The 15,440-nt window shown below is 41.5% G+C and overlaps 3 protein-coding genes across 4 annotated transcripts; 2 read left to right on the forward strand and 1 right to left on the reverse strand.

Annotated features, from left to right (window-relative positions):
- Window positions 1-197: 197 nt before the first annotated feature.
- Window positions 198-3,731, forward strand: LOC109527233 (uncharacterized). Its single transcript, XM_019889025.1, has 4 exons — window positions 198-371; window positions 448-823; window positions 925-958; window positions 2,211-3,731. Exons 1-4 carry the CDS (start codon window positions 334-336, stop codon window positions 2,591-2,593), a joined length of 831 nt encoding a protein of 276 aa, XP_019744584.1. The 5' UTR covers window positions 198-333; the 3' UTR covers window positions 2,594-3,731.
- Window positions 3,732-5,727: 1,996 nt separating this feature from the next.
- Window positions 5,728-9,045, reverse strand: tnfsf14 (TNF superfamily member 14). Of its 2 annotated transcripts, none has more exons than XM_019889346.1 (8): window positions 8,949-9,045; window positions 8,739-8,828; window positions 8,229-8,448; window positions 7,142-7,210; window positions 7,043-7,058; window positions 6,517-6,582; window positions 6,141-6,378; window positions 5,728-6,022 (listed from the first exon to the last, which is right to left on the reverse strand). In XM_019889346.1, the coding sequence occupies exons 1-8, from the start codon at window positions 8,999-9,001 to the stop codon at window positions 5,821-5,823; spliced, it is 954 nt and encodes a 317-aa protein (XP_019744905.1). In that variant the 5' UTR covers window positions 9,002-9,045; the 3' UTR covers window positions 5,728-5,820. The 2 variants fall into 2 exon arrangements, with proteins under 2 accessions (XP_019744905.1, XP_019744904.1); XM_019889345.1 differs by having other exon boundaries at window positions 7,025-7,058.
- A 4,096-nt stretch (window positions 9,046-13,141) lies between these two features.
- On the forward strand, window positions 13,142-15,396 carry tmed1b (transmembrane p24 trafficking protein 1b). The gene is made up of 5 exons (XM_019889347.1): window positions 13,142-13,418; window positions 14,153-14,250; window positions 14,351-14,540; window positions 14,661-14,828; window positions 14,905-15,396. Exons 1-5 carry the CDS (start codon window positions 13,236-13,238, stop codon window positions 14,953-14,955), a joined length of 690 nt encoding a protein of 229 aa, XP_019744906.1. The 5' UTR covers window positions 13,142-13,235; the 3' UTR covers window positions 14,956-15,396.
- Window positions 15,397-15,440: the final 44 nt, after the last annotated feature.

Consider the following 15,440-nt stretch of genomic DNA (forward strand, 5'->3'; position numbering starts at 1 on the left):
GATCGGGTCTGTTGCTGTTATTATTATTTTTTTTTCGTATATTCGCCGGGTTTAAAGTGTTGTTGTTGTTTTGTTTTATTCATGATCAATTTGACCGTTCAAAATATTTATTCAAATGTTTGTATGCCTTTTTTGTTGCTTTTTTAATGTCTTTCTTTATTTGTAAGGTTCACGGGTTAGATGTTTTGTTGCTCTTTTTTTTTTTTTTTTGGCATTTTGACAGTATGCCGGAGAGTGGAACCGGTTTCACTTCCTCCGTCTCAAAATAAATTATGCGGCCCAAGAGGTTGCGAAACATCGAGGAGTCTCGGAAAGTTTTCACGCCCCCGGGCAATGCATGGTGGAGGAGGAGGCGGCGGCGTGAGAATAAGGTAAGGAGGGAAACCCATGACTTCCGTGATTTTTCCTTTTGTGTGAAACGGAACTCTCGCCTTTTGGCTATAAAAGGGCCGGCTCGGCGACACTCTGTTCACTCCCGTGGGCCGGACAGGACTGTGGTGCAGAAAGAGCCGCCATCCTGTGGAAGTTACCCGCTACAATTAGACCACTTGTCACCTCAACCGTGCTCATGTGCGCATTGTTGGGACATAGACCAAAAGACATGGACATTGAGTGTCCGGAGAAGAGAAGCCGTGATCGTGGTCGTTGTCTGGACGTGTGCATGCTCGTGTCAATCCTCGTCCTGTTTGCAGCGCTCACGGCCCTGGCTGTAGCTTGCATCCCGGTGCTGATGGAGCTGCGCTCCACTGTGGACTCACGGCTGCCGCCGTTTCAATCTGCTCCGGAAGAACTGAGAGGACTCGCATCGAGCCCCGCATACAAGGTTCATTTTGGATTTTTTAAATCAGACATATCACTCAAATGCTTTTTCCTCTTTTGCACAATATATGACGTATTATGCCATTGTTGTTTGTCTGTTGACAGATGCAGAACTTTGCGTTCTTGGAGGCAGTCTCAAGTAAGTCCATTTATTATTTTGGGTGAGATGTGTTTGAAAATCATCCATCCGTTTTCTCCAGCGCGAATCCTAATTAGTGTCTAGCTGTATCAGCTGATTCTGGGCGAAAGGCGGCGCAGGGACTGTGCACCCTATCCGGATACAACCATTAACACCTACTGATAATTTCGAGTCTTCAATGAATCTAACATGCATGGTTTTGGAATGTGGGACGAAGGCGGATAGGATGTCAACTCTGCAGTGGAAGCAATAAAATATTCTAGCCTCATTATTTTACATTATGATTTTTTGCTCACTTTAGAATCTAGGAAAGTTATTTAATATGCGTTTCCATTGTCATGACCAATCTTCGAGAGTACTGCCTTATTGTGCAAATTTCAAATCAGTTAGCAACGTGGCTCCTTGCTCTATCAACGACACTCTTACTGATGATTACATACCATTAATGTGTATTATTAGTTGTGGCGTTGCATGTTTAGAATAGAGATTATTTATGTAAAAATAGAAATTAACAAAATGTCAAATATCAGTCATCTCATCACATTTGAAGTGAATTTGAGGTCCAACAGTCATCAATATAAAACATGAGCAGACTCTATGTCCTCATTGACCGAAGGGGAAATGAACATTCACTTAGATCAATGAAAGCTGATTGAGAATCACCTCGTTGAGGTTGCCGGTTTGAATCCGGCTCCGGCCTTCCTGTGTGGAGTTTGCATGTTCTCACCGTGCTTGCGCCGGTTTTCTCCTGGTACTCCAGTTTCCTCCCATATTCCAACAAAACACACAGGTTAGTTAGGTTGATCGAACACTCAAGTCTAGATCGTCCCGAGCTGTGATTGTGAGCACGAAGGGGTATTTGTCTTTGTGTGCCCTGCAATTGGCTGGCAACCAGCCTACTGCCCAAAGGTAGCTGGGATAGGCTCCAGCATCCCCGTAACCCTCACGAGGATAAGCAGATCAGACAATGGATGGATTAAACAATTATTTCTGAAAGCAAACCTCACATACATTGCAACAACAAAAGACCTTTTGACGTGCAATTTTTGAATGGATATTTGAAAGCGAACCTAAGATAAGCAGGACAATTGTTTTTTCCTTGATATGGATTAATGTCAGCTGTCTCTCAGCTGCCCATTCAGCTTGGGGCCTTTGGTAGTTGTCTAAATTGCCTGCCTTGTTCTGACGTCTCCGGTTCTGTAAATGAAGGAAGGGAATGTCCCTAATTGGATGCGTTTGTCTCTTTTTGCAGGCAAGTTGGTGAACTCAACCGTTCTGTGGGATCCAGTCCACTACGGCACTGAGAAGTCTATTGGAAGCAAATTCCATTTTGACTCAAAGCAACACTCGCTGTGGCCCCAACATGCGGGGATTTACTTCATCTACTTGAACCTCAACCTGACCTGTACGTACAATTGCAATGCCGGCCTCCTCAGCGTGCGTGTGGGAGACACACTGAGCTGCCAAGTGGAGCTTCGCGCAGAGCCGCTTCCACAGAGCAAGAATTGTTGGACAGTGGGCTGGTTGGACGGCAACACGCGGCTGCTCACCCACATGAGTATACCGAAAGAGGGACTGCAGGACTGGAAGCTGGAGCTCACTGGTTCCAATTTGGGCATGTTCCTTGTGGACTAATATCTGACATCAGAACCGCCTCCCTGTGACCTGTAAGTAATCCAACGAAAGAACTAAACAGGAGTATCTTGTGAAAGAATTTGCAGATCTCACGTGGGGAAAAAAAAAAAAGAAGAAGAGATGTTGCAATCAGGAAGCAGATATGGACTCGACACTGACTGCCTCTTTGTAATAATTTGCATATTTATTTGGCAAAATGGGATTATTTATGTTGCAGGTTGCTGTATGTCAAATACGATGCTATTATATGTTAAGAACACTACATTAGTGTTAATGTGCAATCCACTTTGTTTTTATTTTGAGTTGCTCGTTCTGTTTTTGTTTTATAAATGGCTTTGAGATTCTCTTCTGGTTTCACTTCATGACGTGTTGGATAAACACCAGTCAAGATCACAGTCAAGATCAGTTGGCAGCACTGCAACACTGACTGTAAATTATTGCTTGGGTAATAACACAATAGAAAGTTGAAGGCGTGATTAGTTTTGCAAACAAAGATTGAGGGGGAAAAAAGAGCCCCAAAATATTTACGGAGCAGTTCAGTTTTGCTCAATAAACACAAACTAAGATGTAAATACAAGCTTGTGTAAGATCAACTTGAATTTTCACTCAAAAAGGAATTGATTGAATTGATGAAGCTTTTGTTGTCATCCACACATTCATTCATTCGCTGCACTGCTGATCCTGTTCAGGGCGTGATGGAGTCGATCCCAACTTTCTTGGGATGAAGCACTCCCACAAACCGGTCGCCAATCAGGCACACATAGACGACTGTCGACAATTCAGTCTCCCATTCACGCCGTTTCTGACTGAACTAAATCCTTCCATGCATGCTCGGGAGTCAGTGACTCCCGTCAACCAATTCCATGCACTTGTAGTTAATTTCCAAATCTGAAGAATCAAACAAGTAAGCGGAACAGGTTGACAGGAACGTACATGTTTCATTTAAGGTGTAAAATACAGAGATGTAGCTCTAGATTTGGGCATTGTTCAAATAAAGTGTAACCAAAGGATGTCAGGTGTATTGTTGAATGCACAAATTGTGGACTTGCAAAATGTGATGAACCAATGTAAGTCCAATGGACAAACTGCACCGCGCTGATTGTATCCATATTAACATGGAAATAAATATATGAGCTCATATTTCTGTTTGTTTTTGCATGTGTGTCTGCGCGTGTGTGTGTAAAAAGGAGAAAATGACGTCTGTGAAAGCAATTGCGACAAAGTTATCAGTGGAATATTTGAAAAGTGTCTCGCGAAAGGGAAAGTTCCCTCTAGTTGCAAGTAGCGGGAAATAACAGTGCATCACTTCCTGTTTATTTATTTTAAAGTGTGGTTTAGTTAAAAAAAAAAAAAGCCCATAGCCACCCGAGGTGGCAATGTTAACAAAAAAATTAATAGAAATTGTTCCTCGGCATTGTGACTCGTAAGCTTTATTTCATCGAAAGCAAATTCCAGAAGTGTTTGTCTTTGGTTACTTGCATGTCGTGCACAGACGGTTAGAATAACCTTTAAAGATTCAGCATGCTCAGCACAAATTTTGTTGGAAATGCCACATCAGTTTCGCATTTATGATTGTGATTATAGTTTGCATTGTAGTTGCACATTGAATATATAATTACGTTCATATATTTTGTTGTTGTTGTTGCGGTAGAGTTCTACACCACAGAAAACTACAACTACAATAATAAATGTATTGTCTGTGATGTCATTCTTGCGCTGGATCTCATTCAGACAAGATCTTTCGGGAAAATCGAAGACGTAACAAGCAGCGCAGGATGAAAAATTGAGATTTATTTATTTATTTTTGGATAAATGTATAAAAGCCAGACAGGTACTGTATGATTAAATACATACTGTAGAACGTTATATTTTTCACCGAAAATTTATTATTTTTAATGAACAAATGGAAATTCAGAGTAAATCAGTTTTTGAATTGTTTTGAGATTACCACCAACCACATACTGGCCAACGTTCATGTTGTAAGGTGTACACAGGAGATGCGGATGTGTTGATTTGGGGCTTACGACAGGAAATAACCCAATTATTTCAAGAGTCTGTCTAAACATGGTCTCTCCGTTCGCCACGTGGTTTCCATATCTTGTAGACTCTTTTTGTCAATTTCCATGCTGTGCAGCCTTGCATGCACTTTGTTCTGAAGAATGATACTTTTAGCAAAGCCCCGACACCGACATTTACACAGTCCGATGGAAACATATTTGGACAATGAGTTTTGTTCCTTCTGCCTCCATACTTCATCACAATCCTTTTTTAAATAAAAGTCAAGATGTCATCAAAGTGTAAGATTTCAAGTTCAATTAAAGTCGCTAAAAAGATGTGCTGGAGCCTACCCCAGCCATCTTCAGGCAGTAGGCGGAGGACACCCTAAACTGGTCAGCCAATCGCAGGGCACAGAGAGACAAACAACCATTCACGCTCACATTCACACCTGGGGACAATTTAGAGCGGCCCATTAACCTGCCATGCATGTTTCTGGAATGTGGGAGGGAACTGGAGTACCCGGAGAAAACCCACACAGGCACAGGGAGAACACGCAAATTCCACACAGGAAGGCCGGAGTCGGAATATTGAATGTTTCTTTACACATTGCAAAAAGCTGAGTCAACCACACCAACCCGGCCGTCGTTTTTCTGGTCGCCTTTCTATCCTCTCCTTTTTGCATCTATCCCTCACCACATCCTGCTCTTAACACACACACACACACACCCACACGCACATGCACGCACACACACGCACACGCACACACACTCACACACACACACACACACAAAACAAAAAAAAATGGTGGGGCGTTGATGGAAAAGGAGGGGGGGAGAGAAACTTCGACGAACACACACACACACACACACACACACACACACACACACACACATTGCTTTGCAGGCGCATGTTTTAAGAAACATCAGCAAATTTGCAACTGTGTAATGTGACCTGTAAGTTTGTGCTTAGCCTGTATGTGCCTGGAGCACTAAATATAATTGCAAACAAATTTAGGAGTGTTTTAACAATCCAGAATAGATATAATCATATACTGTGGTAATACAGAGAAATTTTTATCCATGCAACAAATAATCTACTCTGAATATCAGCTATAGTTTGAGATTACAATCATTTGCTTTTTTTTTTGGAGTGCTTCAAGTACATTCAGAGAAAAAGGAAGGAAGAAATTAATCACAATGAAACACATGTGTGATGAGTTAGATATATTTTTAAACATGTTTCTGTGCAGATATCATAAAGGCGCCCATAAAATTTTCAGTCGGTCCTGGACGCAACTTGCGTATGCTATCCACTATGACAAAAATTTGATCTCCGGACTGCAGGTGGAAAATTCCCGCCAGGTAACTGTCCCATAGATCCTCTCCACCTGATGACTTGACACTTGAAGGTTCTGGAGTCCAGCAGCGGGACCTGGAGGAAAGAGTCGACATAGCGCCAGCAATTGAATGGCCCCACCCAGACTGAGAACAGTTTGAAATGGTTGTGGAGCAAGTTAGCAACTGAAAAAGAAAACAAGGTGCTCACTCACCTCTTTGATTGCATAAGTTCTATAGATTGGTCGTATGCTCCTGTGTCTTTCATCACTTTGTGCTCGATGAGCGAACACACTTCTGCAGCATTTATCTGCACTTTGGAGTAGAGGTAGTAATAACCGTCCTTCTCCACCAATAGGCGGCCATTTTTGTAGCCCATCTGGTGGGTGATGGAGTCGCCATCTTTGTCCACCCACTGCACCACATTTTTCTCCCCAAACTGATCGCTGCTGCCTGTCATCAAGTAAACAGAGGGGTCTACCAATAAATTCAAGCAGTAGCTATAATTGTCTATCTAAGCAGATACACTTATCTCCATTTTGATCTTCATTTTGTGTAACACTGAAGGTGTTGTATTAAGAGGACTCTTACATATCAGGTGAGCAAAGGGCTTCGGTCCCAGCAGAGTTGGTACTGGGTGAACCTCATTGGAGCCTCCTGTTTCCAGACGGGAGCAAATCAATCGGTATGACTATATGATTAATGACAGTCATCTATAATATTTTGAATCTTATCTGTTACCCATCAAATAAGGTTGGGAATCATCATAGATTTATCCGTTGTTCAGAGTTGTGTCAGCTGTGTAAAATGGATTTGTTGAGTGATTGTGTCATGAAGCATCTGAGGCATGTTTTTACTATTTGCATGGCTGCACCAGAGGACTACTTGACTTTATCTCCAATAGTGTTTGGTCTAAAGAAGACTCAGCTATCATCCACACTGACTTGAGCATGACATATTTTTCTATTTCCTGACACACTTGTGTTAATAAAAAGAGCCTGTTTAAATCATGGCAATAATAAAAAAAAAATCCCCATCAGATTGTAATTTTGGCTTTTGTTTTTTTTTTTTTGTGCAAGTTTCAACATAATAATCAAACCTTCCGATGGCACGCGACCATTTAAGGAGCCAACCTGCAAGAGACAAAAATAACTCTCGCAATTCAGAAGCACAATGTGACGTATTAATCACTGACAAACTCACCATTTAATCTTACCTGCTGGGCGGATGTTCTAGTGTTGGACATGTTTCGACAGAGAGGATCTGACACACAGATGGAAAATGCCTGCAAGGGGGAAAGTGAAAAGACGAGTTAGACAAAGCACAGTTAAAGTTAGACAAGCACAGTTAGATGTCACAAGTTCAAGAGCAGGAAGTGTTGTTGTTGTCTACAAACCAAAAGAGGGCTTTTGTGTGGAGATTTGAAAGGTGTCATCACAAGCACATGCAAAACGGTTTTTAGTTGATGTGCTGACGTACAATACAAATGGGAGTGAAAAGGTGGATGTCAAACTTTTGTGCTTTTACAATACTGTATATAAATATCGGGATGACCGTTAAATTTCCTGCTGTAGTAAATTAATGTCAAAACTATTTCTATAAATCCACTTTTTTTTATTTACTGAAAATAACTACCGAATAACTATTATGTAGACTTCATCATCATCATAATGTTTGCGATTACTCCTGTTAACAGGAAAACACCATTTTCTCTGTGCACACCGTGAAATAAAGTCCCTCAAAGTTTTAGAATGCAATCTAAAAGCACAAAAAACAGAAAAACAACCACGGTGGGGAAAAAATGAAGTAGTATGTCCAAACTATTTTGATTGACATCCCCTAACACTTAAACCATTATTGGAAGGAGTCGTTCTGAAATGTTAACGTCACTGGGGGCGGGGGTGGAGCGGGGGAATTCCAAAGTATTATTTTTTTTTAATGCTATTACGATCGTATTATTCAACAATTTACTGCTGTGCTGTTTTCACACAGTTACAGTATTGTTAAATATAGTTTTCAATAAATTGCAAAGTGCAAACTATAATGTAAGACATTTATTTTTGGAACGTGGGAGACCGTATCTTCCACTTGACACATTTGACACAATGGGCATGTGACTTCAGGAGAGATTGCCAAAGCAAACATAATGGGGATGTTGAGTTGTTTCAGCTTGTGAGTGTGTGTGTGCGTGTGTCTGTGTTTGTGAAAGATAGAGTGAGAGAGTTCATGACGTAAGGAAAGGGAAATTTTGGATGGAGAAATGCAGTCAACACAAGAGCAAGATTTGAAGACATCAACCTCACCTCAGTTATCAGGTAAAGTTTATAGACAAAACATCCCTCCACAACAAGTCCCAGCATGGCCAGCGCCACCACCAGCAGAAGAAACTTGTTTCCTGTCGGAGTCCATCGTGTTTTTTTCACAGGTCTGGGAGCGGGGAAGAAGCCAGCTTGGCTGTCCACCACAAAGACTTGAGGGTACCGAGCCACGCCGCCCTCTGCCATCTCCTGTCTCCCGCTCCACCTGTGATGCAAGGAGGCACAAGGTCACAAGGCCCATCTGGGCAAGGAGGCAGCGGGCATACTCGAAGGCAAGTCTCGACACAAAATGAAAGATAATGAAAGGAAGACAGAAAGATGGACAGACATAAACGGCCTGCAAAACAAATAGCGGTTCCTCCCTGTGGGAACATGTGATGCAACCTCACTTCTCGGAAGTGAATACTCCATAGTCTATTGCAAGAATATGAGTATAGCGTTTGAGAACAGACATTACTACATTTAGCAATTTTTATTTTTTTTTACAGACAATACCTTGGATTTATTGATGCTCCAGATGTTTCTTCTGATCTCAGCCACACATCCAGCAGATAATTTACCCAGGTTGGGATGCTGTAAAGACAGCTAAAGACAACAAAACAAAATAAATAAAATAAACAAAACACGCAAAATGATTAAAACAACCACATCGATGGGAGACATTAAATGAATGAATAATATTGTGAGCTTGGAAAAATGCCTCACCTTACAGCCACCACTATAGGTGAACACTGAGCTGACTGTCTTGCCACACGCATATCCTGCTGTCACCAATATTGTTTTTTTTTTTTTAAAACAAGCTCGTGTAAGGAGGAAATGAAGATGACACAGGGAAGAAACAACCCGAGAGCAAGAGAAGATTGTGTGTCCGGGACACTCCCCATGATGAGTACCAAATCTATATTTATAGCAGTTTCTCATCAATGAAGCATACTAATCTTAGCAATGCAAATACTGTAGAAGAGGAATTGATTCAATATTGGGTGGCTACTCGTGTTACTGTTTGAAGGTGACAAATGGCTTGCACAGACATGAACATGTAGTCCACATTCTATTAATTGTCCTCATGCGCTTTGTCACCACTTAGATGACAGCGAGTATCCCCTCATAGTGAGTATGACAAATACTGGAAGTTGTGATTGTGATTTATAGTTATTCTCCATGAGCTCGCGTGTTTTTTGAAGGTGAATGGCTTGCACAGACATGAACATGTAGTCCACATTCTATTAATTGTCCTCATGCGCTTTGTCACCACTTAGATGACAGCGAGTATTCCCTCGTAGTGAGTATGACAAATACTGGAAGTTGTGATTGTGATTTATAGTTATTCTCCATGAGCTCATGTTTTCTTCTCGTGTGTGGATAACGCTTTTCAGCAGCAGATTTTTCTTGCTCTTGGGCTCCTCCTGCAGTTGTGATGTGGCAAATTGTGGAAAATACAAATGACACTGCACCAGAAGTCAACACGTCTTTGTTTACTTGCAAATAATCGACACGACTTTTAATATAAGCACTCATCTGTATTGTATGGGACTTGTGTGTGGCAAGAGGGCTGCATGCAGCACTGAATAGTTGCATTCATAATAATGGGAACACAAACGCACCATGAGCATGTTATGGATTTTTAAGCAACGTTTTTTGTTTTCATTGAAGGTTTGTTACAGTAAATAAAAAGAAGAAGAAGACGAAGAAGAAAAAAGAAGAAGACAAAGTCGAAGAGCAAGAAGAATATGCAGCAGATGCACCCATTGCACCACAGATGTCACTATTGTCAATCATTAATAAATAAATAAATAATAAAAATAATCATAATAATAATAATAATAATAATAAATCGAAGAGCAAGAAGAATAGGCAGCAGATGCACCCGTTGCACCACAGATGTCACTATTGTCAATCATTAAAAAAAATAAATTAATTAAAAAAAAAAATAATAATAATAATAATCAAATAATCATCAAATAATGTTAGAGGTAGGTGTACTGTACTCTAATATTAGTTTATAAGACATGGATAACACAATTATTCATTTTATCTCTGGGCCAGTGGTTAGCGCATCAACCTCACATTGCAGAGGTCATGGGTTCAATCCTGGCTCCGGCCTTCCTGTGTGGAGTTTGTATGTTCTCCCGCGGCCTGTGCAGGTTTTCTCCGGGTCCTCCGGTTTCCTCCCACATTCTCAAAACATGCATGGCAGGCTGACTGAACACTCTAAATTGTCCCTAGGTGTGAGCATGGATGGTTGTTCATCTGTGTGTGCACTCCGATGGGCTGGCAACCGGGCCGGATAAATAAATCAGCGTTTCCATGGATATGAATGCACACTAAATTAGCTGTGAGGAGAAAAACAATACTGGATTATAACTAGTTGGCCAAATCGCTCTCAATATTTATTTCCAATAGATTAAAAAGTATTTTTCCCCACAATATATCCCCTTAGAGAAATTTAATTTGGCCATCTAGTTTTAGTTGTGTTTTCCCAAATTACTTCCTCACATCAATGACTGTAAAAAGGGCACGAATGTATATATTCAACGCAAATGTGATCGTGATGAACTTTGCACCCAATATGTTGTCTTTCTTGCAAAAGGGAATTGAACGTGATTTTCTCCATATGGTGAAGTCTAGTACACAGCACGCATATGCACACATTATTGTGTTTATTGGAAAGATGTCGGGTGGACAGATGGGAGTCTGCAGTTGCAGTGGGCTTGAATGAGTGCCATTCAATTTACAGCTATTGCGAAAGCACACAGTGAAAGTGTTTGTATGGTGTCCCGGAGGTAACGGTTATAGTGCAAGAATTTCCTCGCAATATAAAAATAAAACAGCCTCTTGGAAAATACGAACAAAACCAAACAAAATCGCAGGTCAGCTCCCCCATTTGTGACCCCTTTTGGGAGCCTGTCATAATAGTTTTCTACTAAAATCCCATCATATTTCACAACATGGTGCCCCCCCAACCCCCAACCCGCTTGTAAATTTGATATGTTTAGCCCAAACTTATTTGGCTGTCACTCAGTAAGTTAAGATTTAGCCGTTCGGGCTTGGTTTCGAGATCTGACGATGTTGGGCTCGAGACTCACAATGGAGTAAAGAAGCAGAACAACTTCCATCCTTGGGGAACAAAGGAATGTTACATTTCTTAAGAGTGCAAATTAAAGTTCTCTTCACGGGGTCTATGGGTGAGCGTTTTCTGTTTCTCAGCAGCCTCTTTATTAGGTACACTTGCAAAAGTTACTAATAGGTGTATCAAAATGATTACGTATTATGTAGAATGTAAGTTTTAATAAATCTGCAAAGTAATTTTTACCCGAGGAAATATTGGAAAGTTTTGGTTTTCTCCCACGTAAATCCAACAACTTGTCCTTTAGAGCCAATTCCCATATCACTTCCAAAGAACTTCTTATGGATTCTTCGAGGAACAGATATTCAAACATAGTCAATTGCTGTCTTCGGTCACATGTGTTCCCCAACGCTTTTAAAACGGAGGTGGTGAATCCCTTTCTGAAGAAGAACAATTTGGACCCCAGCATTTTTAATATTTACAGGCTTGTATCCATCTTGCGATTTTTAGGTAAGATTTGAGAAAACAATGGTTTCCCTCCAATTGTATTATTCTTTTAAAGGCAAATATTATGTGAGAGAAAGATCAGTCTGCTTTTAGGATGAACCATAGTACAGAGACGGTGGCTCTTTTAAAGATTTTAAATGATATGAGGTGCAAGGCTTGAAAAAACTCATAGCCTTGGTGCTGCTTTCGATACATAGATCACCACATTTTATGAAAAAAAATTTTAAATCTGATGGGCATTTCTGGTATGTCTTTTAACTGGTGTTATTCCCATCTCACAGACATGTTTCTTTGTAAGTATGGATACATGTTCATTCAAAATGCAATAAATTACATGTGGGGTTCCCTAAGGGTGGCATGGTGGGCGAATGGCTAGCATGTCGGCCTCCCAGTGGAGAGGTGCAGGGTTTGATTCCAGCTCCGGCCTTCGTGTGTGAAGTGTACATGTTCTGCCCGTGCCTATGTGGGTTTTCCCCGGGTAGTCCGGTTTCCTCCCACATTCCAAAAACATGCATGGCATGTTAATAGAATGCTCAAAATTGTCCCTAGGTGTGATTGTGAGTGTGAATGGTTGTTTGTCTACGTGGGGTGGAAACCAGTTCAGTGTGTCCTCCGCCTACTGCCCGAAGACGGCTGGGATAGGCTCCAGCACGCCCACGTGAGGAAAAGCAGATTAGAACATGCATGAATGGAAGTTTTCCCCAAAGTTAAATTTTAGGCCCAATACTTTTGAATCTTTATATTCTACCCATTGGGGAGGCCATTATGATACACAGCGTCAGCTTCCACACCTATGCTGAGGACACACAGCTGTACATCGCCGTGTCTACAAATAACACAGGGCCAATTGATACACTTTTAAATTGCATTTTAGATAATAAGTCATGGATGGCAGAGAATTTCCTACAGCTCAATCAGGACAAAACAGGTTTAGTTATCAGGCCTGAAGGTCAGAGAGAGAAACTTTTACTAAAACTAGAAGATTTTAAACCTTCACAGTGTATGAAGAACCTGAGCATCATTTTTGACTCTGATCTTAGTTTTATTCCTCATAAATGTAACTAAGATCTCTTTTGTTTTTTCAGAACGTAGCCAGAGTCTGCCCATTTCTCGGTCTGGCTAAAAAGGAGGTGCTGATGCATGCTTTCAATTCTTGTCGTTGAGATTAGTGTAATGCCCTAAAAGGGTATTTAAAAATACAATTATCCTAGCCAAATTATCGAAAAGGCTTTGGTGAATATTTCTCTATCGTGATTGGTTGATAAGTGGAACGCTGCCTCCCCTCTAATTGGTCGTTGGTGTCACATGACATGACGTTTCTTATCTACCCAATCACAGCACGAAAAAGTTCTCCTGCGGAAGAACGATGTCAAGGAATGTCTAAGTGTAACCTGGAATCGTAATATAATATTCTCGATATGGATTTTCTGCTTGTGAACAAAACGCGACTGCTTCTCCTCGCAGTGTTCGGATTGAGTTTGGTGGAGGTGTTCGTTTTCGGGGAGGAGAGCAGCGAGTTCACTTTCCTTTTACAAGCCGGAAAATCCGATTGTTTCTTCCAGCGCGCTATACAGAATGGTACGATGGAGGTCGAGTATCAGGTAATTGTATGCGTGCCCCATAAATTTAATGCTCCCTATTTAATCATTGCATATTGATTTCTTTATCCTTCAGTGTTCGCTTTCTGAGCTTGACGCTACTGCTGCTTTAGCTATGCAATCAACAGTTAGGTGCGTGGAGCATAAATGTCATTCACTTTCATTTCAGTGCAATATTGAGGTTTCTTTTTATACTTTTTCTCACGACCTTCTGATCCAGGCGTTTTATTTTATGACTAGAATATGCGGCGGGCCACAAATGGCTCTTGGACGGACTTTGGACCCCCCAGCACGAGTGCATTGTCAATACTGTTTGCTTGAGGGTCTATCTGTTAGGGAAATAAAAAGTGCGGATGTGTGTTCTTTATATTTTGCGGGGGCGGCACGGTGGTTGACCACTAAGCATGTCCACTTCACAGTGTGGAGATCATAGGCCTTGTATAAGGAATTTGCATGTCCTCTCCGTGCCATTGTGGGTTTTCTCCAGGTACTCCATTTTCCTCCCATATTCCAAAAAACATACACGGTCGGTTAACAGAAGACTCTAAATTGTCCTTTGGTGTGATTGTGAGTGTTTGAATGTTGTTTGTGTGTGTGTGTGCGCCCTGCGATTGGCTGGCAACCAGTTCAGGGTATACCCAGTTTACTGCACAAAGACAGATAGGATCCGCTCCAGCACGCCTGCGACCCTCGTGAGGATAAAACTGTTTAGGGTGGATGTGTTTTTTTATTTCCAGGTGATTGGAGGAGCCGGCATGGATGTGGATTTCACCATCCTCAATCCAGAGGGCGCACCATTGGTCGCAGAGACTCGTCGCTCTGATGGAGTTCATGTGTTAGTTATGCAACCTCAAATAACACCCAGATCCTGGATCGTGTTCCTGGATCCGTCCATTTACAACTGTCTTTACTTCCTGTTTTTGCTATTTACCAAGGGTGGAGCCCACAGTGGAGGGAGACTATCAAGTCTGCTTTGATAACAGCTTCAGCCACTTCTCGGAGAAGATGGTGTTCTTCGAGCTTTATGTCGAGGGGCAAGGAGGAGATGTGGGCGGTGATGAAGAATGGGCTGGTTTAGAGGAGATGGATGAAAACATGTTGCAGTACAAGTTGCAGGATATGAGAGTGAGCTGCAGTGTTTCTAAAGAGCGCAGACCAGCTGCAAAATTATGGCCACTTGCATAATATCACAATCTCAAATATTTTGCATTCAGCTGAATGGCTATTTCCTCTTTACTCCCTCAGGAGTACATGGACTCTGTACAAAAACGTCTTGAACGTAGTCGGCAGATGCAAACAGTGTTGCGAGCTTTTGAGGCGCGGGACCGAAATCTTTTAGACGACAACCTGTGGAGAGTCTCGTTTTGGTCATGTGCCAGTGTACTGGTGATGCTGTGCGTGGCCCTCACCCAGGTAAACTGCTGTTCATTCCTATTTTTGGTCACTCATATGGTTGGTGTTGACAAGATTGTCACCTCTTCCCCTTCAGGTCTACACTGTGCGCAAACTGTTTGATGATAAGCGGAGGATCTGCACGTAGAACGAACTCTGTGATGTGACAAGACAAGCTGGGTGGGGCTCACAAGCCACGGCAACTGGGTGGAGACATTGAACATAGCACCAGCTGTCGGCACCAAGTGATGTGGTTCACTTCTGGAAGCTTGTCGCGCACCAGTCTGTGCAATAAGAGTTCACAGTGAAGAACAGTTCCTATGTTGGTGGCCCTTTTTGTTTCCTTTAGTGCCTTTTTAATGTGAAATCTTACCACAAACTGATGCCAAAAATACATTTTAAAAGGCACTGCAGTATATTTTGCAGTTAAACAATGGTGAGTGTTGCTGTATGTGTTTTTTTTTTTCTAAAGGTGAAATGTCTGTGACTTGTACAACCTGTCATCTTTTCCAGTTTATACGCGTTAATAATGTGCAATACAGTCATATTGAATTTGCTCTCCAATTTGTTTTTAAATAAGGTTTTTTTTCTAAAATGTACTGTTAAAAAAAAAAAAAAAAAAATATATATATA

This window comes from Hippocampus comes, unplaced genomic scaffold (assembly GCF_001891065.2).
Source record: "Hippocampus comes isolate QL1 unplaced genomic scaffold, H_comes_QL1_v1.1 scaffold86, whole genome shotgun sequence".
NCBI classification, from domain to species: domain Eukaryota; kingdom Metazoa; phylum Chordata; class Actinopteri; order Syngnathiformes; family Syngnathidae; genus Hippocampus; species Hippocampus comes.